The sequence below is a fragment of the Leucoraja erinacea genome, chromosome 18 (genome assembly GCF_028641065.1).
Source record: "Leucoraja erinacea ecotype New England chromosome 18, Leri_hhj_1, whole genome shotgun sequence".
In the NCBI taxonomy this organism is placed as follows: domain Eukaryota; kingdom Metazoa; phylum Chordata; class Chondrichthyes; order Rajiformes; family Rajidae; genus Leucoraja; species Leucoraja erinaceus.
This window is the reverse complement of record NC_073394.1, coordinates 30,277,808-30,304,591: the sequence shown is the minus strand read 5'-3', so window position 1 is coordinate 30,304,591 and position 26,784 is coordinate 30,277,808. Positions and strand designations below refer to the sequence as shown.

At 42.7% G+C, this 26,784-nt stretch overlaps 1 protein-coding gene across 1 annotated transcript in view; it reads right to left on the bottom strand.

The window, feature by feature from the left end:
- Positions 1 to 1,137: 1,137 nt before the first annotated feature.
- chrm4a (cholinergic receptor, muscarinic 4a) overlaps positions 1,138 to 26,784 on the bottom strand; it is a 64,706-nt gene continuing 39,059 nt past the window's right edge. The window contains exon 2 of the mRNA XM_055649717.1: positions 1,138 to 3,039. Within this exon, the coding sequence (XP_055505692.1) occupies positions 1,616 to 2,998 (1,383 nt within the window). The 5' untranslated portion in view covers positions 2,999 to 3,039 and the 3' untranslated portion in view covers positions 1,138 to 1,615. The remainder of the gene's footprint in view (positions 3,040 to 26,784) is intronic.

The window sequence follows — 26,784 nt, the reverse complement described above, 5'->3', positions numbered from 1 at the left end:
CCAACCTCTACAGTTTCATTGATAAAACGGTTCAATTTGGGAATAAATTATGGTTGATTATGACAGTGGGTCAGGTCACCCAGGTGAATCTGGCAGTGAGCGCCACTGTTTTGTTCACTTTTCACTCGGGATGCTTTGATTTGTAAAGATCACGTTACACACTGGTTTGTAGGAGGAAACTGCAGATGCTGGTTTACACTGAAGGTAGACACAAAATGTGGCCTATTCGGGTGGGTCAGGCAGCATCTCTGGAGAAAAGGAACAGGTGATATTTCATGTTGCGACTTTGTCAGACGGAGAGTCAGGGGCGAGGGAAAATAGAGGTATGAAATGGTACAGAGCAAATCAGAGCTGGCACCAATCGCCAAGGAATAGTGGAGCCCACAATGGTCCCCTTTAGGCTGTGGAAGAGGTGATAACAAAGGGATACGAGCAGCGAAACTAACAGGATACTTAGAGTGGGAGAGGGACGGAGAGAGAGAGGGAAACCAAGGGTTACTTGAAATTGGAGAAATCAATATTCATACTGCTGGGGTGTAAGTGACATATGAGGTGCTCTTCCTCCAATGTGTGTGTGGCCTCACTCTGACAGTGGAGGAGGCCTAGGACTGGCAACTGGGAAATCTTGTAAACCACGGCAGACTGAGCGTAGGTGTTCAGCGGAATGATCGCCCAGTCTGCGCTTGGTCTCGCTGATTATATAGGAGTTCGCACTGAGAACAACAGAGACAGTAGATGAGGTTGGAGCACGTGCAAGTGAACCTCTGCCTCACCTGAAAGGACAGTCGGGGGGGGTCCCTGGATGGAGTTGAGGGAAGAGGTACAGGGACAGATGTTCCATCTCCTACAGTGGCAGGGAAAAGAGCCTGGGGAGGGGGTAGTTTGTGTGGGAAGGGATGAGTGAACCAGGGAGTTGCGGAGGGAACAGTCTCAGCGGAAAGGGGTGGAGATGCAGTCACACGCTGGGGTGTTTAAGAAGGAACTGCGGATGCTGGAAAATCGAAGGTACACAAAAATGCTGGAGAAATTCAGCGGGTGCGGCAGCATCTATGGAGCGAAGGAAATAGGCAACGTTTCGGCCCGAAACGTTGCCTATTTCCTTCGCTCCATAGATGCTGCTGCACCCGCTGAGTTTCTCCAACATTTTTGTGTACCACACGCTGGGGTGACTGGGAGTGCGAGGTAAACTTTAATTCAACCTGGATACTCGGGTGAAGGTCAAAAACCTTCTTTGGGATCTTCGACCTCATCTTTCAAATTTCAACCACAGCATTTACTCAGTTGCTTAGATATCATACAGATAAGCTTTTGTTTTATTGGTGATAATAATGTACAGGCTTCTCGGCTCGGGAGGTCTCGGTGGCTCGACACGTTCGGATCTCCAACTTGGTCTTGCCTCTTCCCACCACCCGCACCACACTGGGACGAATTATAATTCTTTTTTACACACAGTCATGTCTTTGCTTATATGGCATGTACATGCTTCGCTTGAAGGGGAGTGAGGTTGGAAGTTTGTATTTTGAATGAAAGCACAAGAACAAGCACAAAGCCTTGGGAATCCGCTTTTTACAACACGTCCAGTTTTAAAGCCATGGCATACACACACGGTCTCATTTTATCTTGCATTGATATTCTTGTATTTGCATAGCAGCAACTGTTTGAAAGTCTTCTTGAAGGTAATGTTGCAGAGGGCGTAGCAGGCTGGGTTGACGGTGCTGTTGATGTAACACAACCAGTAGCCAATGACCCAGACGGTCTCAGGCACGCATAGCTCGCAGAAAGTGCTGATGAGGACCATGACATTGTAAGGGGTCCAGGTCAAGATGAACGCCAGAAGGATGGCAAAGATGGTCCGGGTGACCTTCTTCTCCCTGGCAGCCACTTGGCGCCGCTTTCGGACTTGGCTCCTGGCAATGTTGGCGAATTTCCTGGCCACGTTGCCGGGCTTGCTCTCCACCGTGTTGTGGGTGGCGTTGCCGGGCATGATCTCGATGGCGGTCACGCACTCGTTGCCACTCTGCTTGGTGACTATCTTGATCCGTGACCACTTGGAGCTTTGCATCTTATTGAGAGCAGGAGGCTGTGCGTTCTGGACCACGTCTGCTTTGGGAATGGACTGGACGGTGCTGGCGGAGCTGGACTCATTGGAAGTCTTCTCCTGGTGGCTGGCCGAGCCGGGGTTGGCTGAGGCCTTGTCCTCCAACTGGCCATTCTTCACAGTGTCGCGGAGGGAAGCCTTGGCCGCGTTGTTGTTATTCTGCTGCCTGCTGAAGTAACTCTTGAGCAAGTTGGAAGATCGGGAGGTCTTCTCCACCTTGCTCTCAGCCTGGTGGCTTCTTATCCTGCTCCTGCTGGCCACCGACACCTGGATGTACAGGACAGTCATGATGACCACGGGCAGGTAGAAGGCTGCTATGGCCGTGCCAAATGTCACCACGGGGTTGGAGAGGAACTGAATGTAACACTGGCCCTCTTTCACCGTGCGTTCCCCAACCACAAACTTCCAGAAGAGGATAGCAGGAGCCCACAAGACGAAGGATAGGATCCAAGCCGCCGCTATCATCAACCCAGCCATTTTGTTGGTCCTGCGAGCTGGATATGTCAATGGCTTAGTAACGCAGAAGTATCTGTCGAAGCTGATAATGAGCAAGTTCATGACCGAGGCATTGCTTGCAACATAATCCACAGCAAGCCACAGGTCGCAGACCACAGCGCCCAGCGGCCAGAAGCCTTTAATGATGTAGATGGTATACAGGTTCATAGAAAAGATTGCAATGATCAAGTCAGCGCAGGCCAAGCTAAATAAGAAGTAGTTATTCACAGTCTGCAGTTGCCGGTTAACTTTGATGGATAACATGACCAAGATGTTGCCCACGACCGTGACCAGACTGAGAGAGCCGGTTACCACAGATATAAAGACAATCTCAACAGTCTTGTAAGGACTCCCCTGTACGCTTAAGTTCGCATTTACGTCGGCTCCCAAAGTGACATTCTCCATCTTGAGCAGCAAAGTTTCTCCAGACGAGTTGTGCACAGAATCTGAAACACACCGAGAAGTAATGATTAGACACTTGCTCCCTTGCCAGTGTTTTGTTTCATGCCTTTCATTCATTGTTTAAAGGTCAATTGATGGGAAATTCTATCGTCACGGCCCAGCGATGGTAGTGAGGTGTGTTTTTGTTAGTTACTGTAAGGACATGAGAGACATTGAGGCATGTTAATGGAAGGAAAGAACTAGGAAGGGCAGAGGAACAGAAACAATCCATTCAAGGCCTTGGGATTGGTCTGTCATTTAATGCCATCTCCACGGATTTTTATACCAAAGTTCTCATTCATAAGGTCATAAGGCATAGGAGCAGAATTAGACCATTTGGCCCATCCAGTCTACTCTCCCATTCAATCATGGTTGATCTAACTCTCCCTCCTAACCGCATTCTCCTGCCTTCTCTCCATAACCCCGACACCCATAGTCCTGAACCCCAGTCCACCTTGATGCCATCTTTTAATATCCTTGGCTAACTTAAGATTAGAAGTTAAGTTATTTAAGTCATAGCATCAATTACATCCCTTGTCGTAGAAAAAAACCCTCAGAATGTCCTCGGTCTTTTGAATGAATAAATAAGGGTATTGTCTATAAGGAGAGGTTGGGCCAACTTAAACTGTTTTTTCTGGAATGCAGGAGTTTGATGGAAGACTTGTTAGAAGTATAGAACATTATGAAAGGCATTGACAGGAATGTCCATAGTAGAATTCCATAGCAGAAATGTCAAAGATTCCAGACCATAGCTTTAGGGTGAATGGGGGAAAGTTTAAAGGAGCTGCGGGACAAGTAATTTACCCAGAGGTTGATGGGTGTCTGGAATGTGCTGCCAGGAATGGTACAATTAACAATGTACAATTAACATGGTGCAATGGTACTTTAAGAGACTTTTAGCTAAGTACCCTGTACATGGTTATACAGGAAATGGATGGATATTGATCATTTGCAAGCAGATGAGATTAGTTTATCCTTCACATCATGTTCTGCACAGATATTTTGGGCTGAAGGGCCTGTTCCTGTATTGTAATGTCTAGCGTTCTTTATTCTATATCTCCTACATGGCATGGTACTGCTTTAATATAAAAACCAGAGCAGTATAAATAGCTTGCTCTTGACTTTTCCTTTCAATGGAAAATATTTGTCTCTGTCCACTCTCTCAATTATGTCAAAATCCTAAAACCATATCTCAATTAAATCACCCTTTGACCTTTCACATTCCAGAGAATACAAGCCTGGTTTATGTAATCTCTTCATAATATATCACTTGGTGCATGGGTAATGATTTGTTGAATCTCCTTTGCACTCTTTCCAAGGTCAACATATCCTTCTTACAATGCAGTGGCGGGAATAACACATTATAAACCAGACGTAGTTTACGGCTTTGTAAAAAAATGCTCTCCCGTTTATTTTCTGGTCCTTTAAATATGCTAACATTTCATCAGGTTTTATGTTTATTTTGTTCCTTTGTATCACGACCATTCCTTGGAGCCCCAATGCGTTAACATTTTCACGAGTCAAAGATACCTGGATCTATTCCTCATAGCTTCAAGATGATGACTTCCCCCATACTTGCAGTGAACTCCATTGGATATGATTTTGCCCACTTGCCCCTTGGTAATTCTATGTTGCCTTCTCCACTACGCAGCGACAAGTCTTTGTGTCATTGACACTGATGTATGACCTCTTGTGCTATCTAGGTTGTTATGAATTGCTGTGAATAGTTCAGGCCATTGTACAGATCTTTGTGGAGCACAGCCAGCCAGTCACGTGCCTGTAGTGAAGTAGAAATTTCATATCCCCCACTTTTGGTCTTAAACTCGGTGATCAATATCTTTACTAAGTCAATAATTTGTTGACTACTCCATGATATTGAACTTTATTTAAGATATATGCTTACTTATAGAGTTAAAATTATACAGAACAGAAACAGGCCCTTCGGCCCATTGCATCCATGCCAGCCATATAGTTTGTTTGTATCTTTAATCAACCTCCACATTTATCTTATTGTCTTCTATGTTATTGGCTTCTGTTGTCAGTTGCACATCCAGATACATCTTAAATACAGACAGTCCATGTGTCATGTAATGATTCCCTTCCTGAGAGCCGTCCATAAGCCGATGTTTCTGTAGGACTGAAACATCTGTTTTCTATAGCAATATGTAACGTATCACTCTACTTGCACTTGATAATTCTGACATTTCATCACATATTCAACCTAACACTAGCCATAATGAAACTAATGCAATATATACGGAATGCAAGTATTAATGAACACCGTAAAACATTTTATTGTCTTGAAAAATGCTTTAGAAATGTGTGGGAGAGTTTGTGTAAAGTTGGATTTCCATAGGTCAGGTCACCTGTAACTAGGGGAGGTGCTGTATTATGAGAGTCTGCACTATGCCCTTGGGAATTGCGTCCAAATTCCAATCACACTCCGGGTAAAATAAATCCATTTTGGATCCCCTCTTAATAGTTTACCTGAAACCCATGTTCTTTAGTTTTTGACGGTTCTGCTTTGGGGAATAAAATGCTTAATGGCCTGTCCCACTTAGGCGACTGCCGGCGACTGTCATTGGCGTAACAGGTCGCCGAAAAACAGGCAACTGGACCCCCCTACGACAATGTCTCTGACAAACTACAACAACCTACCACCTAGTCGACGTCAAGCTACGGCAAGCTACCAACAACCAGCGATCCAGGACGTTCACCTACGACAACCTACGACCACACAGGCGACAACCTATGATAACCAAAATCATCCTATGTCCACCCGCGACAAGCTACAACAAGCAACGACCCTGTCGGCGACACCTGAAGACAATTCTGTCACTGGTTGACGTAGGTAGTTGCCAATGGAATTCACCAAAGTCAGCACCGGCGACAACCTACGTCACCTGGCGTCAACCCACTGTCGCCAGCATTTTTTGAACACATTGAAAATCCAGCGGAGACCAGAAAGACGCTACGACTCTTTGGGCGACTGAGGAGACTATTCACGACCATACAGGCGACACCCCGGTGACCACGTGGCAACAGCCTAGTCGCCTGTAGTCGCCTAAAAAATAGCCTAAGTGGGACAGGCCCATTAATATCAGAACAATGTATCATGTTCATGATCTTGTGTGTTGCAAGCATGTCCCCCTCGGCCTCCTGAGATCCAAGAAAAACAAATCCATCTTATTGAGCTTTTCCTCATAAATTAAATATTCCATCCCATCCAACATCCTGGCGAATCTGCTCTGTACCCTCTCCCATGCAATCCCAGAAAGGCACACAGTACTCTATGTGTGGACCTAGCATATACCTCTCTGTTTTAATATTCTACATCCCAACAATGAAATGAAGTATCCCGTAAGCCATTATTACCTATACTATCTCTGCTGCCACCATCCGAGATTATTAGACATGTTCCTCAGTACTCCCTTGAACTATCCATTAATCCTAGCCTATTTAGTCCAGCCTAAATGAATTTCACATTTTAATTTTTTTAGAATTAGTCATACTGCATACAGGTCCTTCAGCCCAGTTTGTCCATGCTGACCACAATGCCCCATACAAGCATCTCATCTACCTACATTTAGCCCATATCCATCTAAACCGTTCCTATCCATGTGCCTGTCCAAGTATATTTTAAATGCTGTTATAGTACTGGCCCCAATTACCTCCTCTGGCAGCTTGTTTATGTACCCCTCTGAGTTAAAAAAGTTGCCCCTCAGGTCCATATTAACTACTTTCCCTCTCATCTTAAACTAGGTCCTCGGATTCTTGTCTCCCCTACTCTGGGTAAAAAATTGTTCATTTACCCTATCTGTTTCCCTCGTGATCTATTACATCTCTATAAGACCACCCCTCATCCTCCTGTGCTCCAGGGAATAAAGTCATAGCCTGCTCAACCTCTCCCTTCCCAACCGATCAATACCATCCTGTAGCCTAAGACTGCCCTCCACATCATAAAGAACACCATTAGTTTTCATGTTATCTGCAAACTTGCTAATCTTACTTCTTATATTCACAACCAAATCATTAATGTACACAATCAACAGTAAGATTCCCAGCACCAAGCACTGTAGTACATTACTGGTCACTGGCTTCCAAACATAACAATAACCATTTCAACATCATCATCTTTTCCCTGTTCACTTCCATTTTGAATCTCTGGATCTCAGACTACAACCTTTTGGATGAGTCGCCCATGTGCGACCTTGATAAAGACCATGCTGAGCTTCATGTAGACTACTTCAATCACAATTGTTACTTCTTTGAAAGATGCAATCAATTTGGTCAGACAGGATCATCCTTGCTAACTATGATGGAACTATTTCTGCTGTTATAATATAGATGAATCCTGTTGCTTATATTTCTTTCCCTATAACTTCCCTTTCACGGATGTTAGATTCACATCCTGCTATCCATCTTGAATAAAGTTACCACATTTGTTGTGCTCCAGTCATCAGCCACCTCACCTGTGGCCGGCATAGATTTTGAAATCTCCACCAGGGGCTACAGCCGACTCTTCCCTTTTCTCTCATCAGGCTCTGGAGATTTATCTAATTTTAAGCCCACCGTGATATCTATTGCCTGCTGCTTTTCAATGGCAGTTGTTCTAGAGTCAATACAGATGTGAAGTAATTATGCAGGGCAGGCAGCATCTCTGGATAGAAGGAATGGGTGACGTTTCGGGTCAAGACCCTTCTTCAGACACGTTTCGGGTTGAGACTCTTCTTCAGACATGCTGCCTGTCCCGCTGAGTTACTCCAGCATTTTGTGTCTACATTCGGCGTAAACCAGCATCTGCAGCTCCTTCCTACAGATGTGGTTTCCATTTAAGAATGCAGTGACATGGCTGGTAGAGCTGCTGCCTCTAAGCACCAGAAACCCGGGTTTGATACTGATCTCGGGTGCTGTCTGTATGGAGTTTGCACATTCTCCCTGTGAACGTGTGGGTTTCCTCCGGGTGCTCCAGTTTCCTCCCACATCCCATGTCCCAGGCAGGCAGGCAGGCATGTTTGTAGATTAATTGGACTCTGTAATTTGCCCTTGGTGTGCAGGGAATGGATGCGAAAGTGGGATAACATAGAAATAGTGTGAACGGGTGATCGATGGACGGTGTGGACTCAGTTGGCCGAAGGGCCTGTTTCCATGTTGCATCCTTCAATCAATCTTTCGATCAAAAAAACTTCACTTCTAATTGAACAACTGGAAATTCAAATCCACTACATCTGAAGATATCCCCCCTGTGCACTTCTTCAAAACAAAAATCATTTTTTAAAGATTTTATTCGCTTTTTCCCAACCTGAGATAATTCTCTCAGATCTGCTCATATTTCCAGGTGTTCTGTCATTTTATCCTTAATTATAGATGCCAGTAACTCAACCACAACAGGTGCTCCATCCACTTTGATTTCACTCACTCAGCTTCCTTAATTAATGTTGTTGCTGCTGCAAAAGGCTTAAACAGGGCACATTTTATTAGGTGTATCCAAGAGGGTTTTTGAAAATAATATGTGGATAATCTAACTCGAGGAGGGGCCCATACAGGACTTTCTATTAGGAGACGAGCCTGGCCAGGTTGCTGGTTCATAATTTCCTACGTCCATCAGTTGTAGAAGCAGAATTAGGCCATTGGGCCCATCAAGTCTACTCCTCCATTTAGTCATGGCTGGTATATCTTTTGCTCTCAACCCCATTCTACTGCCTTCACCCCATCACCCTGGCACCTGTACTGATCAAGAATGGTGCTTCATTGGAAGAGGATTCTGAGAATAATGATCGCAACTCCATAGGTTTGGAGTGACAATAAGGTGATCTTGGGGGAAGGTACGACATTGGGATAAAGCAGATAACGACATTATTAGACAGAAGCTAGGGAGAGTAAATTGGGAGCAGTTGTTATTAAGACAATGTCTGATAGGTGAGAGTCATTTAAAGACCAGCTGATCAAGGTTCTGGACTGATATGTTCCACTAAGGAGGAGGGATGAGGATTGCAACGCAAGGGAATCTTAGATGACCATAGAGGCTGTAAATGTGATGAAAAAGCAAAAGAAAGTGTATGTAAGGAAGATGAAATCAGACAGGATATTTGAGATATATATTGCAGGCAGAAAATAATTCAAGTGGGGAATTAGAGTAGAAGATAGCAGCAAGAATAGAGGGGGGGGGGGGGGGGTTTATGCTTGGAGGTGGAGGGTATAGGCAAGGTACTATATGATTACTTTGTACCTGTATTCACCAAGGATAGAGAGAATGGTGTGGAGTATTCTAATATGTAAGGGCAGTTTGATAGCAAGAAGGAGGTGGTATTGGAAAAACATTAAGGTGAATAAATCCCCAGTGCTCAATCCCAGGTTATTGAGGGAGGCTATCAAGAGGATTGCAGGGGTCTTGATGAAAACCCTTGTATTCTCCCAAGCCACAGGCAACACCCCAGAGGGCTGGAGAATAGCTAATGTTGTTCAAATGTTGAAGAAGAACAGAAATAACAGAGGAATTTTAGGCGATTGAGCCTCATATCAATGGGAGGGAAGCTATTGGAGAGGATTCCTCGGGATAAGATTTATTCACATTTAGAAGAGAATTGGATAACTAGAAATAGTCAACATGGCTTTGTCTGCAGAATTTCACTTGATTAGGTTATTTGAGGAGCTGATGAAGATGATTGACTGAGGGTGGTGCAGTGGATGTTGTCTATGTATATTTTAAGTAAGTCTCCTATTGAATGGCGATCCAGAAACTTAAGATGCATGGGATTCACGGTGACTGGTAGTTTGGTTTGAGAACTGGCTTACCCATAGATGAGAGGGAGTTTTTGAAGGGTGTTCTGGCTGGAGATCTTTGACCGCAGGGATCTATGCTGGGACCTTGATTATTTGTGATATATATATATATATATATATATATCTTTTGCAGAGAGTTGCAGAAAGTGAGGAAAGCTGTCAAAGGGTGCAGCAAGATATCGATCTGTTATCTAATGCGGGGAAATGGCAGATGGAATTTAATCTAAGCATGAGTGAGGTGTTGCACTTTGGCAGTTCGAATGTTAAAGGAAAGTGTGCAGTCGATGGTTAGATGCTTACTAGCATTGATCTGCAAAGGGATCTTGGGATCCCAGTTCACAGCTACCTGAAAGTGGCAACACAAGTAGATAGAGTGATAAAGGAGAAGTATGATACGCTTGCCTTCATTGGTCAGGACATTGCGTATAAGTGTAAAAAAAGTATGTTGCTGCTTTATAAAACGTTAGTTATGCCTCATTTTGTGTATTGTTTGCAGTCACTGCATTACAGGAAGAATGTGGAAGCTTTGGCGAGGGCGAGGGTTTTAAATGTCAAATATCGAAGGGCAGAGGGAAGAGTTTAAAAGAAAAGTGCAGGGCAAGTTTTTTTTATACGGAGATTGCTGAGTGCTTGGAGCGGTGGAGGAGGCAAATACGATAGTGGTTTTTAGATAGGTACATGGATGTGCAGGGATTGGAGGAATACAGATCACATGCAGGCTGAGGAGATTAGTTTAACTTGGCAATATATTCAGCATAACTATCGTGGGCCAACGGGCCTTTTCCTGTGCCGTATTTTCTATATTCTATGTTCTAAATTATGTGCTATTTCCTAATCTAAAGACAAAAATCCTGAATTAAGAAGCTTCAGTGGATTAGGTATCTGCAATTTCCTTGCGTCATCCCTTTGAAATCAGCTGGGAAATAGTTTATCTTCGAGATAAGTAAATGTTTAGTGCTTTAATTTCTTTAAATATTGCTGTTTCCTTGGTTATGTTAACGATATTGAACATCATTCCTTATTATTATTTCCCTGAGAATATCCGATTTGTCATCTTCTACCTCCATTACTAAGAATGAGACAGTGTAATTATTCCGTCTCTTTTGTTTCCATGTATTGTATTTATTGGTGATATTATCTAATTTGTCTTTTAAAGAGCACACATTATCTTTGAATATCCATTCTTTTCTCAAACTTTCCGTATTGATTTTTAGAGCTCTCACAAAAGACTTTCTATATTCTGTTTCACTGCTTTATTTTTTTGTCTTCCTTCGTTGATCTTTATATCACTCCCAAACCCTTGGACATACACAAGAGATCGCGTTGTTTGTGAATGTTAGTGTTTTGGTATCTCTCATTTCTTTAGTTCACGATGCACTATTTGCTACATTGTCCCTGCACTTTATGAGAATATATGGGGTTTTTTTGTACACGTATTTCTTAAAATTAAATACATTTTGTATAGTTTATCATCTACAATTTTATTTGATGACAGCTTTGATCTATTTCGAATCTTTTAGCTCCTTATGTTAAAGTTAGCCATAGCAATGTTTAGATTCTTAGTAACTGTGTAATGTCTTACATTTTCATATGTAATATTGAGTTTTATCATATGGCTGTTTAATAACTAACCAAATCTGTCTCTTTGCTAAAGTTAGTGTGCCCTGCTATTTATTGGTTACAAACATTATTGGTCCAGAATATTAACTTCACTACAGTGGTGCAACAGAGCTGTTGCCTCACAGCGCCAGAGACCCGGGTCCGATCCTGATTATGGGTGTTGTTTGTGTGGAGTTTGCACGTTCTCCATGTGACCGTGTGGACTTTCTGCGGGTGCTCCGGTTACCTCCCGCATTCTGGAGACTTGCACGTTTGTAGGTTAATTGGCTTCTGTAAATTGCTGCTAGTGTGTAGGAATTAGAACTTATGTACGGGGACATTGATGGTCGCCGTGGACTCAGTGGGCCGAAAGGCCTGTTTCCACACTGTATCTCTAAGCCGCAAGTAATTCACTCCTTTCAGATGAGCAATGCTGCTCATCTCCAACAAAATATTCAAGGCTCCCTTTGAAACAGTTCCAGTTTTGCCACCCTGCTCTCTATTCTTTGAATCAATACATCCTGCTACTTATTACTATTATCTGGAATTCTGTAGATAATTCCCATTATGTCTATCTCAAATCTTCACAGCCAACTATTGACCTGTTTGCTTTCTTTTCCATGCAACCTCTCTTGCAATATTGGAAATAATTTTCATCAATAACATGCCCCTCTTTCACTTTCCGTTTTCCTATCTTTTTTAAAGACCTAAAAGCATCAAATATTATAATATATGATTTTTTTTCACATGGGGCACCTATATGACTGGTTTGCAACTTTATTTTTCTCATGGTCTTATCGCATTTATAAAATGTTATAACATTTTTATAACTATTTAACTGTTTTGATCATTTTATGAAGTTGGATGAAAACTTTACAGATTGTAAAATTCCATGGAGCTCATCTGTGCACTTGGGTGGGCAACAAAGATCTTGACATTAAAACAGGAAATGCTGCAAACACTGATTAGGTCAGGCAGTATCTGTGGAAAGAGGAACAAGAGTTAAAGTTACAGCTCAAAGTCAAAACTGGGAAAGAGAGAAAATGAGCTTTCAGTAGCAAGGATGAATCCTGTACCATTATTTCATAGAATAACAGGCAATTTCTACCTGGCGTACTAGCCAATGAATACTTAAACATCAATTATTATCATCTTGCCTTTATGGAACTGTGTTGTGCTAAAATTGGCAGAGGCACCTAACATCTTAAGAACATCACCAGCAGAATAGTGCATGGAAATGAAAGAGTGTCTGCTGTTGATGCTAAGCCAATTGATAATTATAGATCTGAGACCATAGATTTATGTGAACTGATAAGGACAGATGGAATTAGGTTACAGACTAGACATGATCTCACTGTGTGACAAAACAAGTTTGAGAGGAAAGGGGAGCAAAAGTAAAGGAAGAAAGGAGGGGAGGGAAGGAATTATATTCATGTAATGCATTTCATGATCTCAAGATTCTTTCCGAATGAAGGAGCAATGCAATTACACCAATGTTATGTCATGTTCAAACTGACAGTGATTTAGACTGATAGGGAAAAAGAACATGGTTGGGTGATATATAATCCTGATATATCAGATATAATCTATGGTGTGCATCTAAGAAGGCATGTGGATCTTTATATAGTTTACATATTTAAAGGTTTTGTCAACGTTTAGTTAAGAGATATGAGGAGAAAAAGACTCTGGTCCACCACGCCGGCCCGACGATCAGCTGTTCACTAGTTCACACTGGGGACAAATTACAGAAGCGAATTAACCGACAAACCTGCACGTCTTTAGAATATGAGATGAAGAGAGTTTAGCAAGAGTGATTGAAGTTTAAACGAAAGTTAAACCAGTGTTCATGTCACAAACATTGTTACAGTCTACTGCGGGTGAAAGATGGTGCAATGGGCTAAGTGTTCGGCTGGTCGGAAGGTAGTCGGTTCGAATCCCGCTTGGAGTGCATACTGTCGTTGTGTCCTTGGGGCAAGACACTTCACCCACCTTTGCCTGTGTGTAAATGTAATGTAATTATGTGAAGCACTTTGGGGTCAATGCAAGTTGACTAAAAATGTGCTATATAAATAAGATTATTATTATTATTATTATTAAGGAGTTTTTAAATAATGGCAAGCATTACAAATTATGATGGACATTTAGCTGCATCAGAAAGGCCAGATTAGCTCAAGTCTGAACGGTAGCAAATTTGATGAACACATTCAATATCGTTTTATTGAGCAATAAATGCTTGCTATTTCCTTAAAAGAAACCAGGGTAATTAGGCCAGAGCATTAAAATAAAAAAAGATAATACTATCGATCAATACAAAATAACTTTCTCTGCACAAAAATTGTAAATGCTAGGAAGGTCATGCTGTTTAAATTGTTCAAGAGGAAGGCATTGGCAACATGAAGTTATCCCACAGCCCGTCTCTTTCATCATCGTTCCTTTTTTGCATATCTTTCATTCATTTGCTCTATATCACCGTGTATATTGTTTATTTCCCTTTCCTCGGACTTTCAGTCTGAAGAAGGGTCTCGATCCAGAAACGCCTCCTATTCCTTTTCTCCAGAGATGGTGCTTGACTGGTTGAGTTACACCAGTTTTTTGTGTCTATCGTCAGTATGAACCTACACATTAAGTTATTGGTTTTTATTAGAGTGTTGGTTGGAATTGGGATTGACACCTAGTACAAAGAGAGATGGTTGCGGTGTTTGGCGGTCAATCCTCTCAGCCACAGGACAACTTTGCAGGATTTCCTCAGGGCAGTGACCTGGGACCAAACATCTTCAGCTGCTTCATCAATGGCCTCCTTTCAATCGTAAGGTCAGAACTAGGGATGCTCGCTGATGATTGCACGATATTCAGCACCACTCACAAATCCACATCCAAATGCAGCAAGACCTGGATAATAAACGGCACACAGCTCCTTTGAAAATTATGGATGGGAAATTCTGAAGAATTTCAAAATGAAGAAGAAAAGAGCATGCAGGAAAATATCTTTTGGCCTGTTCAGCTGACGCAGCATGGGCACTCCCATTCTTTGGCAGCTACATATTCTATTTGCAGGAAAGAACTGCAGATAGACACAAAGCTGGAGTAACTCAGCGGATCAGACAGCATCTATGGAGAAAATAAATCTGTAATGTTTCGGGTTGAGACCCGTCTTCAGACTGAAGAAGGGTCTCGAACTGAATTGTCATCTAGCCGTTTTCTCCAGAGATGCTGTCTGTCCCGCTGATTATTCCAGCTTTTAGTGTCTATCTTCGATTTAAACCAACATCTGCAGTTCCTTCCTACACTAAATAACTGCAGATGCTGGTTTACACTGAAGATAGACACAAAATGCTGGAGTAACTCAACGGGTCAGGGGGACAGGAATAGGTGATGTTTTGGGTCGGTATGAGGGTAACGTCCCGAATCATCACCTATTCCTTCCAGAGATGCTACCTGACCCGCTAAGTTATTCCAGCATTTTGTGCCATCTCCATTGGAGTGAATAATATCAAATTGTCAGTGAGGAAGAACATCTTTCTTTGTTGAAGATTAGCCCCCAAATCACATTTTATCCTGGAAGTTTTCCCATCACATGCATCATGTCCATGGTCCATCATCTATGGCCACATGGATACGCCTGAGGCAAAAAATGGAGGGACTTCAAAATGAACTAATGGTAAAATCTGGCACAGGTATTGACGTTGAGCAGATGTTTTCCGGACCTCTAGCAACTACTGAAGTTTTAAACTAATTAATATGTGGCCCACCCACAGCCTGAATCACCGTCTGAAAACACCTTGCTGAATGCCCAGTAAACCACATCAAAATAACCTGATCTGAAGCAGAATTTCACTGTTCTGGTTAAATGTGGCAAACTCTGTCTCCGGCTCCCACTTGTGCAATCTGCTGCCTCCTGGGTACATGCCTGGATTAACAGTAACCGCGATGATTCATTTTGTGCTTGAAATGTGACTAAAGTTGATGAGAAGGTTTCATTAGAAATCTAAAGCACTCCTTAGGTTCTGTACACAATGAATTGCTGTCAAACAAACCCTCCCAACATTTCAGGTGAATATTCCCATTGCAAGTTATTAAAAATTCTGTACCCCCTTAATTATACTTAGTTAAAATTCAAGTGGTTGCAAACACAGGGATTCGTTTCGACTCTCCGTTACAATGTAAGCATGATTGTAGTCAGCAGCAGCAGCAGCCCCTTTTAGATCTCTCTGGATTTTAATTTCCGTTGAAGCCAGCCATGTGAAAATATCATCTGGCTGTGATTATTCTTTACCACATCCTGGAGGTAAAGCAGAATATATGATCAACGGAACTCTTGCAAAAATCTGCGCGTTCCTTATAAATTGATGTTAGGTTTGTACTTTCAAATTTAATCCTTTCAATTCTTTACACATTTTATAATCCTCGGCTAATACATCTTTGCCACTCAGCCACCAGAGCTGAGTATCCTTTGCCAGGCAATTTAGTCACCACAATAAGTTCAGAGACAATAAATCCTGTGATGTATGAGGGGTGCTTTGAGGTTAAGGGCCTGTCCCACAGTACGAGGTAATTGAGGAGTTCTCCCGCATTTTCCGCTGATTCGAACTCAGAGAATGTCTGTAGCGGGTCCGTAGGAGTTCGTGGATGTCTCGTGGCGGCTCGTACGAGTAAAAAGTAACAATTTTATTCATCACGAGTATTTTTTTACTCGTGGACATTTTTCACAGTGTTGAAAAAACGTCACGAGTTTACCGGATTTCCCGAGTACCTACCGCTACTCGTACGAGCCGCTGCGAGGCATCCACGAAACTTGAGCACCCAGATCATGAAACACATGCGGTCACAGGGAGAATGTACAAATTCTACACAGTCAGCACCAGAGGTCAGGCATGAACTCGGGTCTTTGGTATTGTGAGGCAGCTGCTCTACCAGCTGTGCCACTGTGCCGTCTTCTTGTTCATAAGTTATAGGAGCAGAATTAGGCCATTCGGCCCATCAAGTCTACTCCACCATTCAATCATGGCTGATCTATCTTTATCTCTCAACCCCATTCTCCTGCCTTCTCCCCATAACCCTTGACACTCTTACTAATCAAGAATCTATCAAGTGTGGGGGTTTGTCTCTGTCTTAATAATATCCATTGACTTCGCCTCCTCAGCCTTCTGTGGCAAGGAATTTCACAGATTCAACTCTCTAAAGAAATTCCTCCTCATCTCCTTAAACTCCTTAATAAGTCTTAATTTACTAAATAATTCACTGTGCCTAAATAAATTAGAAAGTATAGTGTTGGTTGCAGCTGTAGTTTGCACGTTCAATGTGATTTAACAATTAGTTATTTAGGACTTCATTATGACATAGTCAACATAATACACAGGCATCCACAGTATACACAGGCATTGAGCTGGTGCCCAGTGTTTGGCTTGCTAGAAATGGTGCTCATGTATTTCCTTCTGTAAACATGTAAAGGTCTGTACACACATCATAAAATGGGTTAGAAAGGAACAGTTGCAGTTAGGACCATCTGGTCCATCTGTACATGTAGCAAACTATTGATGAACCATAGCAGTGGAACCAATGGAGGAGCTGTGTTGGTGAAGGGGAATTGGGTGTTTCCTCAGCATTGTAGCTGCTGTGATGATGTCGGACGGAGTCTGAATACGGAGACTGTCCACGATCATTGTGAGAAATGAGAAACAATAACTAGGCTGTCAACATTCAATGTTATAATGCAGAAAATCTGACAGCAACTTCTAGAGTTGCAAACATGCAAAGAAGTTTGGCGTTTTCCCACCAGATAGGGCACTGCAATCTAGATCAGCAGAAATTAGTAAACTGAATTGCAATTCAAGTATTTATGATCTAAGCCTTAACATTTCCAGAGAATGTTTATTTTTTACGTCAGTTATGTCTGAACATTTAAGGCAACCCAAGATAGTACTTATTGTTTCATAAACTATCTGGTCCTTAAAATATAACGTTATTCCTTCAAATATATAAATTCATGGTGTATAAATTCATTGTTTACTGGTAGCATTGACCTTCCTAAATAGTCAATGGAATGAATTTCTGACGCAAGGAGCAACGTTCTGCTATTCCTGAAAAGCACATTCGTTCTACCAATCTACCAATTTGTGGACCCCTGTTTTTTAAAATAATAGAGGATCATTGTTAATTTACTTGGGTTTTTTTCATAGTAATGGTGGAAGCAGATACGATAGTGGCATTTACCAAGCTTTTTCCAATGGATATGTTGGGAAGGAAGTGGTATGGATCAATTGTAGGCAGATTAGATGAGTTTATCTTGGCATTATGTTCGGCACAGATATTGTGGGCTGAAGGTTCCGTGCTATACTCTTTGAAGTTCAATGATATTTTTAGAACAAATTTAATCTCATGTATTTACTCCAACCTCTATGTTCTAGAAGAGTCCAAAGGTTAGTTAAATGTAATGCTTTTTACTTCTCTCGGTTTGCTGTCTGTGCAAGTTTGTCCATTTAGCCAGCATGATCTCCCATTTCTGTTGCTGGATAACAAGGATGCCTCTCGACATTTGAAGAAAATCAAACACCAGAGAAGGGGAAAGCAAGGAAGGCATTAAACCTTTGTGTGAATCTTACTCCATGGTCAACACCCAGCCCCCACTCATTGCAAAATCACGGTGAAGAATACGTAAATAGAATTGGAAATATAATCAATGACCCTTTCAGATCCAATCCAGAAATGATTTTCCTATTTCTGTAACGTCATTTGCCATCGGTAAAGTATTGTTAGAGCTTTGCTATCCATAACCCAGTGGGGAAATTGTGTAAGTGGACATTTCATGCAGAAATAACATGTAATGTTTGGATGCCAGTTTGTGTAGAACTCAAACAATCCTCCTTGAGGATTATTTTCCTTTAGATTATTCTATAATTCATTCAAGACCAGTTTTGGAAAGTGTATTGGAAGGTTAAGATGAATCCGACATAGTCACTGACCAAAATTGCGAAAAATAAACTATTGTTCAGATGGTCATTTCTCTCGGTTTTGAACTCTATCAGTAACAAAAAATGAATGACAAGGTACTGAGGGAAGATACAGGATTTCCTCTCAGACCAATTCTTCCACAGCGATTTTCACTTGTGTAGCATTCATGAATGCAATGAACCATGCTGAGTGAAATGGTGGGGAGTCTTGCATGGGCAAAGGAATTTGGATGTCTATGTTTCACTCGATAAATGCATGGACACAATCACTTTGCACAAAGTAATCGAATTGACGAGTGGAAATTTTACCTATATCACAAATGGATTTGAATGGAAGAGCATGCAAGTGATGCTCTGAGTGAACAGGGTCTTGGTCAAACTATCTGTTGTATTGTATTTTGTTTTGTATTGAGGAAGACTTTTTCAAATCCTTTCTTGGAATGTGCATGTGTCCTGCAAGGTCAGCATTCAAGACCAATCCTAATTGTCCATGAGCTGGTAGTGATGATCTACCTCAACATCTCTTGCAATATGTGTGGAGATGAAAGTCTCTCAGAGCTGTTAGGTAACAAGCTCCAGGCTTTTGATCCACTAATGATGAAGGGGAACGGTGAAATCAGGATGTTGGTGCTGTTCTCTTGCCCCTATTGCCCTTGTCTTTCCATCTGCAAGAGGTCACGGGTTAACGTTACTGTCAATAACACCTTTGCCAGAGGGAATTATATGGATGGCACACACTGCTCTCACCATTCCCGAATATTTGGACATGGATGCCATTCTTAACAGAGGAGTTGCAAAAGGAATGAATCACTGTAATCCTCCCTATTTCAGGCTCAATGAGGAGGGATGACATTGATATTGGATGCTGCCATGTGGAATTTCTAAAGTTAAGGTGATTGGCCTCTAACAAGAATGACCAACATCCTTTCAGCTAAATACGAATGCTTTTCTCTTTATTCTCTTTTTTTTTAAACCTAAGCAGGGCTTCCAGATGCTACATGGCTAAATGCAGCCTTTAACCATGTCTAAGCTGAGGCTTCAATAATGATCTTATACCCTGGAAGCAGACACCACAGTCACAACAAAATGATAACATGGACCAAATGGTAAAGCTAACGGAATATGTGGCATAAACGTATTCATATATTTGTTTATATGTAGAGTGAAAGCCAATGTAATTAAGTTAGTTAAGAAGACAATAGGTTGGATAGACTCAATTGGATGCCAACATTTTAACATGGAAGATCATGCATCCTGACGTGAAACCAGGAACCAATTTGTCATATCAAGGTTGACAGAAATCTAAAGCATTCTTCCAAAACGTTGATGAATATTTGGTCATTTGAAGCTTTCATCAATGAGATCTGGAGATCTTTGTTCAGAAAGGGAATGGAGGGGTGTGTGTCAATGGGAAAGCAGACTATTATCTAAATGGTGGCCGATTGGGAAAGGGGGAGATGCAGCGAGACCTGGGTGTCATGGTACACCAGTCATTGAAGGTAGGCATGCAGGTGCAGCAGGCAGTAAAGAAAGCGAATGGTATGTTAGCTTTCATTGCAAAAGGATTTGAGTATAGGAGCAGGGAGGTTCTACTGCAGTTGTACAGGGTCTTGGTGAGACCACACCTGGAGTATGCGTACAGTTTGGTCTCCAAATCTGAGGAAGGACATTATTGCCATAGAGGGAGTGCAGAGACGGTTCACCAGACTGATTTCTGGGATGTCAGGACTGTCTTATGAAGAAAGACTGGATAGACTTGGTTTATACTCTCTAGAATTTAGAAGATTAAGAGGGGATCTTATAGAAACTTACAAAATTCTTAAGGGGTTGGACAGGCTAGATGCAGGAAGATTGTTCCCGATGTTAGGGAAGTCCAGGACAAGGGGTCACAGCTTAAGGATAAGGGGGAAATCCTTTAAAACCGAGATGAGAAGAACATTTTTCACACAGAGAGTGGTGAATCTCTGGAACTCTCTGCCACAGAGGGTAGTTGAGGCCAGTTCATTGGCTATATTTAAGAGGGAGTTAGATGTGGCCCTTGTGGCTAAGGGGATCGGGGTATGGAGAGAAGGCAGGTACGGGATACTGAGTTGGATGATCAGCCATGATCATATTGAATGGCGGTGCAGGCTCGAAGGGCCGAATGGCCTACACCTGCACCTAATTTCTATGTTTCTATGTTTCTATTGCAGCTAAGTAATATCCAGGTTAGTCTTTGGAACAATTTTCAACTGTTGTTACAGAAAGCTAGTATATAGAGATTAGATAAAATGTGGAGTCCACAGCCCATGTTTAAACAGCATCGAAGATTGAATTTAGCAGGGAACATCAAGGCAAGAAATGGAAGTAATTAAACTCAGTGACAATTGAAGGGCTAGCACCTGAAGAGTGGAGAGAGCACAGAGGGCTGTAGAGCTGGCTTTTTGTTGGAGCACTTCAAATGCTTCAAAAAGCCGTGCTGGCTTTTTGTTGGAGCACTTCAAATGCTGGTCCTGTTCTCTATTTTCTCCTCACAATAGTGCGCCTTCCACTACTTGAAATGTTTATCGACTTTTGCGTCAATTGTTGCAGTAACCTTGATCTCCCTCATACCCTGTGGCAAACTTCTCCATTCTCAAAAAAGCCTCTGCCCAAATAAATGTCCTTTTTGGAACGAAGATCCAGGGTTTCACCTTGGAATGGACTGAGACAAGAGGATTTCAATATCCATCTTAGAAACAACAAATTTAAATGATTTTGAGACGGCAAGCATCCACACTATCAGGGAAGAGATAAGCTTTCAAAACATATTTCTATCAAGACAGGGTGAAACATAATTTCATTTGCATCTTTATCTTGGATTAAACTCAACATTGATAAATGTTTTGTTATAACTAATGGCTAGATGAGAGGTAGACGAGGCTTTGATGTGAATAATGCTGAAAGAATTTGCACACAGCATGAAAGATAGGTAAAAGAGGGAAGCCCAATTTATCAAAGTGAATTCTCTATCGAGTAAATATCAGATTGTATATAGAATAACAGATGCCAGCTGCAAGGATGTAATTCAATTATATGGTTTGGCTAACAATATCAGCTAAAGCTTGCGTGATTTATTAGAGTCAGTGGAACATAGGGAACTGAAGTACTGCCTAGCAACTTAAGGTCAGATGCACCATTATTCTTTAAGTAAAATGATCTATTATTTACAGGTTTGTGAGAGGAGGTCAAAGGTAATGATGCTGAGGAAGAGGAGACGTGTGGACAATGAAATAACACAGGGAATATTTGGAGGTAATATTTTTGCAAATCAGGGCAGGTTGGACACTGGTGCTGTGTACAGTAAAATGGGAAGGAGCTGAACCTTTCCCACAAAGCTCATTATTCAATGGGTGCAACATCACAGTTGATATTCCTGCAAATTCCTCCATTGCAGTCAATCGTGTGGCCCCTTAACATTCCTGATATCCCAAGTCTCGTTGATATTCTCTAGTCAAAGTTACTGTCCTGTGTGTCCTTTCTCATGGTAAGTGTCCACAAAGTCAGAAGATGTCCATATCAAATATCAATATCTGATGTCCTGATTTAATTCACCTGAATGCAGTTGGAATCAATATGAAAAACATCATTTTATCAGAATACGGAGTCACACTAAACCCCTGCTTTAGGCCACTGCTAACCAACCACTCTCTGCTCTGCATCATGGGTTTGCTGCTGTCTTTTATGCTAGAGTTAAGTCTGGGCCCTAAGCACATAAACATAAAACATAAAACACATGCATAAGATATACATGTCTGAGCCCACTCATGTACCAAGACACTAATACACTCTTACCTGCACGCTCCACCCACGCTATCCATCTTAGATTCACACACACATGAACACATGCAAACCACCTCCAAACACACAATCACCGCACACACGCTCTCTCTTTCCTTATCTCTCTCAGACATACACACACATACTCACAATCTCTTTCTCTCTCACACATTTTCTGTGTTTCTATTCTAGGGGCTAGTGGAATCACGGGAAATGGGGAGAAGGCAGGCACGGGTTATTGATTGGGGACGATCAACCATGATCACAATGAATGGCGGTGCTGGCCGAATGGCCTCCTCCTGCACCTATTTTCTATGTTTCTATACTCGAAGGGAATATCTATACGACCACAAACATACTCAAATCCAATGCATCTGCAGCCTAATATAAATATATTTATACAAATACACAAACAAACCTGCACCTATACAGCACCTCTTAACCCTCCCACTAACACCAATGCACACAATCATACATAGATGCAGATGCACATGTACACATACTCACCCCTTACAAACACCCATCATACATATGCACATACTGCATCTACATAAAATACCAACCTAACCTTATAGATTTCAATCTACAAACACATATCATTACACACCTCGCCTGATAAGAAATACAGAGAATAATTTTTCCCCCCTGATCAAAGATTGGGTTTTAGGTCATTGGGATAGTGTGGATTTATATTTTTAACCAACATTGCCTGTGGCTATTTTTGGAGGCAGAGCTTCGGATGATTAATTGCAGACAACTTTAAATTTCTTTGGGATGGTTAATTGATGTTCTGGGTACTATTAATGAGACAGGAAGGGCTGACAGGCTATCCATCATGCAGATTGTCCTTTCTTTCAGCGGTGCAGATGGCCCTGGATTTAAAGCAGTTCATCTTAGTCATCTTGTTGGGGTGGAATTGTTATGCTGAGGGGAAACATCGAAACCCCTACTTACACAAACCTGTTCTCACATTCAAATTGGTGTAGATTAAAGAGCTTGATGGTAAAACCAGGCCAAGGTTAATACTTCACCTCAAAGGAGGAAGGCAGAATCACCACTCTGTATAACCCAACAGTATGAGCACTGTATTCCCAATTCTAAGTAACCACCACCCCCCACCCCCCCCACTACCCTTCCTGATCTGTCCCTCCTTTCCACCCCCCCTCTCTCCTATGCTCATCCTGAATGCACACCAGTTACTCACCCCCGCCCCATCCCCCCGCTCCCATTCGACCTGTAACCCTTTGTCCTCACTTTTCAAGAGTCAAGTCAAGAGTCAATTTAATTGTCATTTGGACCCCTGGAGGTCCAAACGAAATGCCGTTTCTTCTGCAGCCATACATTACACACAAATAGACCCCAGACACAACATAATTACATTTAACATAAACATCCATCACATAACTGTGATGGAAGGCCAAAAAAACTTATCTCTCCACTGCCCCCCCCCCCCCCCCCCCGATGTCAGAGTCAAAGTCAAAGCCCCCGGCTGGCGATGGCGATTGTCCCGCGGCCATTGAAGCCACGCCGGGTGGTGCGAGGTCGCACACCGGGTCTTGGTGTTGGAGCCCCCCGGTGTGTGCTCGCAAAGTCCCGCGGCCGTTCCAGCCGCGCGGGGCAATGGTGTTAGGCCCCGCTCCAGGAGCTCTTCGACCCCGCAACACGGGCGGGAGAATTCGCCGTTGCAGGAGCCCCGAAAAGCAGTCTCCCTCCAGGGAGCCGCGCGGGGTCGTCCGAGCCGACCGCAGACCCGCAGCAGCAGCCTTCGCATCAGCAGCAGCAGCGGCATCGGCAGCAGCAGCAGCAGCAGCAGCAGCGGCAGTGGCAGCGCTCCTCCACCGCTCCACCCGCTCCGGTCTCGGCCAGCTCCGCGACGGCAACGGTGAGTCGGCACCAGAGTCCCCGGCTTCTTCCCGTTGGAGGCCGCTCCTCGTTGCGGCCTCAACGACACCTGAGAACCGACGAGAAAAGGTCGGGTCTCCAGTGCAGGGAGAGATTCAAAAGTTTCCCCCCCCCCCCCCCACCCACCCCCCATCCCCCCACACGCACACCCCAACATAAAATAACAAAAACTACACAGAAACACAGACAAAAAATAACAAAAACGCGGACAGGCTGCAGAGGCCGCTGCTGGCCAGAGCCGCGCCGCCTACCGGACCTCTTCACACCTCTTCTATCATTATCTCCCTACCTCTCACTTTTTTATTAATCTTTTCATCCCTGGCATTTGTCCACCCATCTGCCAATACAATACCTTCCTGCTACCCACCTATTACTTCTCAGTTGTTGTCCCACACTGAGTCTCATCCAGCTTTCTGCCCTGCCCCCCCCTTCTGCAATCAGTCTGAAGAAGGGTCCCGACATCACCTATCCATGTTCGCCAGAGATGCTGCCTGACCTGTTGAGCACTTGATCTTTATTCGGAGTCATGTAAAATTGGGCTACTGATTTATTATCACCGGTTTAATATTGTTGCAGAAATGCAAATTAACTTTGAATTTCTGGGATAGATTTGGTAATCTCTATTGTAATTTTCCTTTCAAATCCAAGAATCATTTTGATAAATCTGCTACCCTCCAACAAAGTCAAATAATATCCCAAGGCTTTAATATTTTGTTTTGTATGTTGTCCACAAGCCCCAAGGAGCATTGCAGAATTTTTAAAAACAAACATTATTTTCCATAATCCAATCAGCAGATGATGTTGTAAATGTTTCAACCTGGAGTTTGTCAGTGTTTCATATAGATTATCTAAAAGATGAATTAGACTGTCTCTAATCTGTTGGTACATACAATATGCAGCTTTAATTGTACTGCACTGTATAGGACAATATATGACCATATGCTAGTTTTAGAGATATAGGCCCTTCGGCCCATCGAGTCCGCGCCGACCAGCGATCCCCGCACATTAACACCATCCTACACACACTAGGGACAACTTTACACATGCACCAAACCAATTAACCTACACACCTGTAGGTCTTTGGCTTATTCTTGCTTGCGTCTCCTTTACTTTACTTGAATAGAGAAAATCCCCACATTATAAATGGTACCCCCTGCTGTATACATTTTTACCTCCAATTCTGAAAAGGCCCAGCATCTCCCTTCCAGAGGATGGAAAGTCGACAGTGGGGATGGTGGGTGGGGATGTGTTTGGGATAACAAAACAGAACGTCTAGGTCCGGCTTTGCAACCAGTTGTGGGTGGAAAGCTGTTTAGTTTAGAGATAAGGCGCAGAAACAGGCCCTTCGGCCCAATGCGTCCGCACTGACCAGTGATCCCCGCACCTTAGCACCATCCTACACACACTAGGAACAATTTACACTTATACCAAGCCAATTAACCTACAAACCTGTACATCTTTCGAGTGTGGGAGGAAATCGAAGATCTCAGAGAAAACCCACGCAGGTCAGGGGGAGAATGTACAAACTCCATACAGATAGCACCTGTAGTCAGGATAGAACCCGGGTCTCTGGCGCTGCAAGTGCTGTAAGGCATCAACTCTACCGCTGCGCCACATTTCCGACATTCAATATTTATTTCAAAATATTATATATCCTGTAATATAGCATGTTCTATGAATAGGGTTTATACATACATTGTATTCAATGTTCCTGAGGCAGCCTAAGCACCTGATAGTCAATAAGGTAGTTTCAAGATGCATAATACACATTACTACAGCATAGAAACTGTAATAACAAGGAATTGCAGATGCTGGTTTATACAAATGAAAGAAAGACACAGAATTGTAGAATAACTGTTCTATTCTAGATCAGGCAACATCCCTGGAGAACATGGGTAGGTGACGTTATGCGTTGGGATCCTTCTTCAGAATGCTTGCAGGGGCGTGGGAGAGAACGCAGAAAAGAGGAGGGACAGGACAAAACATGGTGTAAGGAGTAAGGCCAAAAAGGATAAAGGTTTTCAAATTGTGAAACTCGAGGGTAGAAGAGTTGTGGATTGTGCAGCCATTGTAAAGGTTGCAGATCCCCCCTGCCACGGGTACCATGTAATCCCGTGCCACCTGCTGTAAGGTCGGATAGGTGGCAAAACCCATCTGGTTTGTCAGGTGAGGAGGGGGCTGTGGACCAAAAACAAGACCTGTCAAAGGGCGAATGAGCTTCTAGTGAACCAACGGCCATCCACACTTCAGTAGAAGTTGCAATCACTGTTGTACATAGTATTGTAAGGCACTGTGCCCATTGATGCTTTCAATGATGATGATGATGATGATGATGATGATGATGATGATGATGAGCCCTTATTCTTGTCTACCTTTGTCACTGTTAATAATCTAAAATGGGAGGTTTATTTAGGTGCCTTCATGATTGTAAGAAGTTTTAGAAAAAACAGATCTTTATGGGATTTGTTTGATGGTATTGCTTCAGTGATGGTTTGGAAAGACTTTGTTAGGAGATGTTGGACCTAAGGTTAAGTGGTGGGGCGATGTATTGGATTTGAAGATGTGGGAAGTGTTTTGATGGCATTGCATAATAGGGCGGTTGATGAGTGGGAATGTATCTTGGAGGGGGAGGATGGTGAACAATTGCTGGAATTTTGGTCGACTGTTGTGAAAGGTTTGCTGGGTAGTATTGACACATTAGAAGAGTGTGAATTGCTGTTG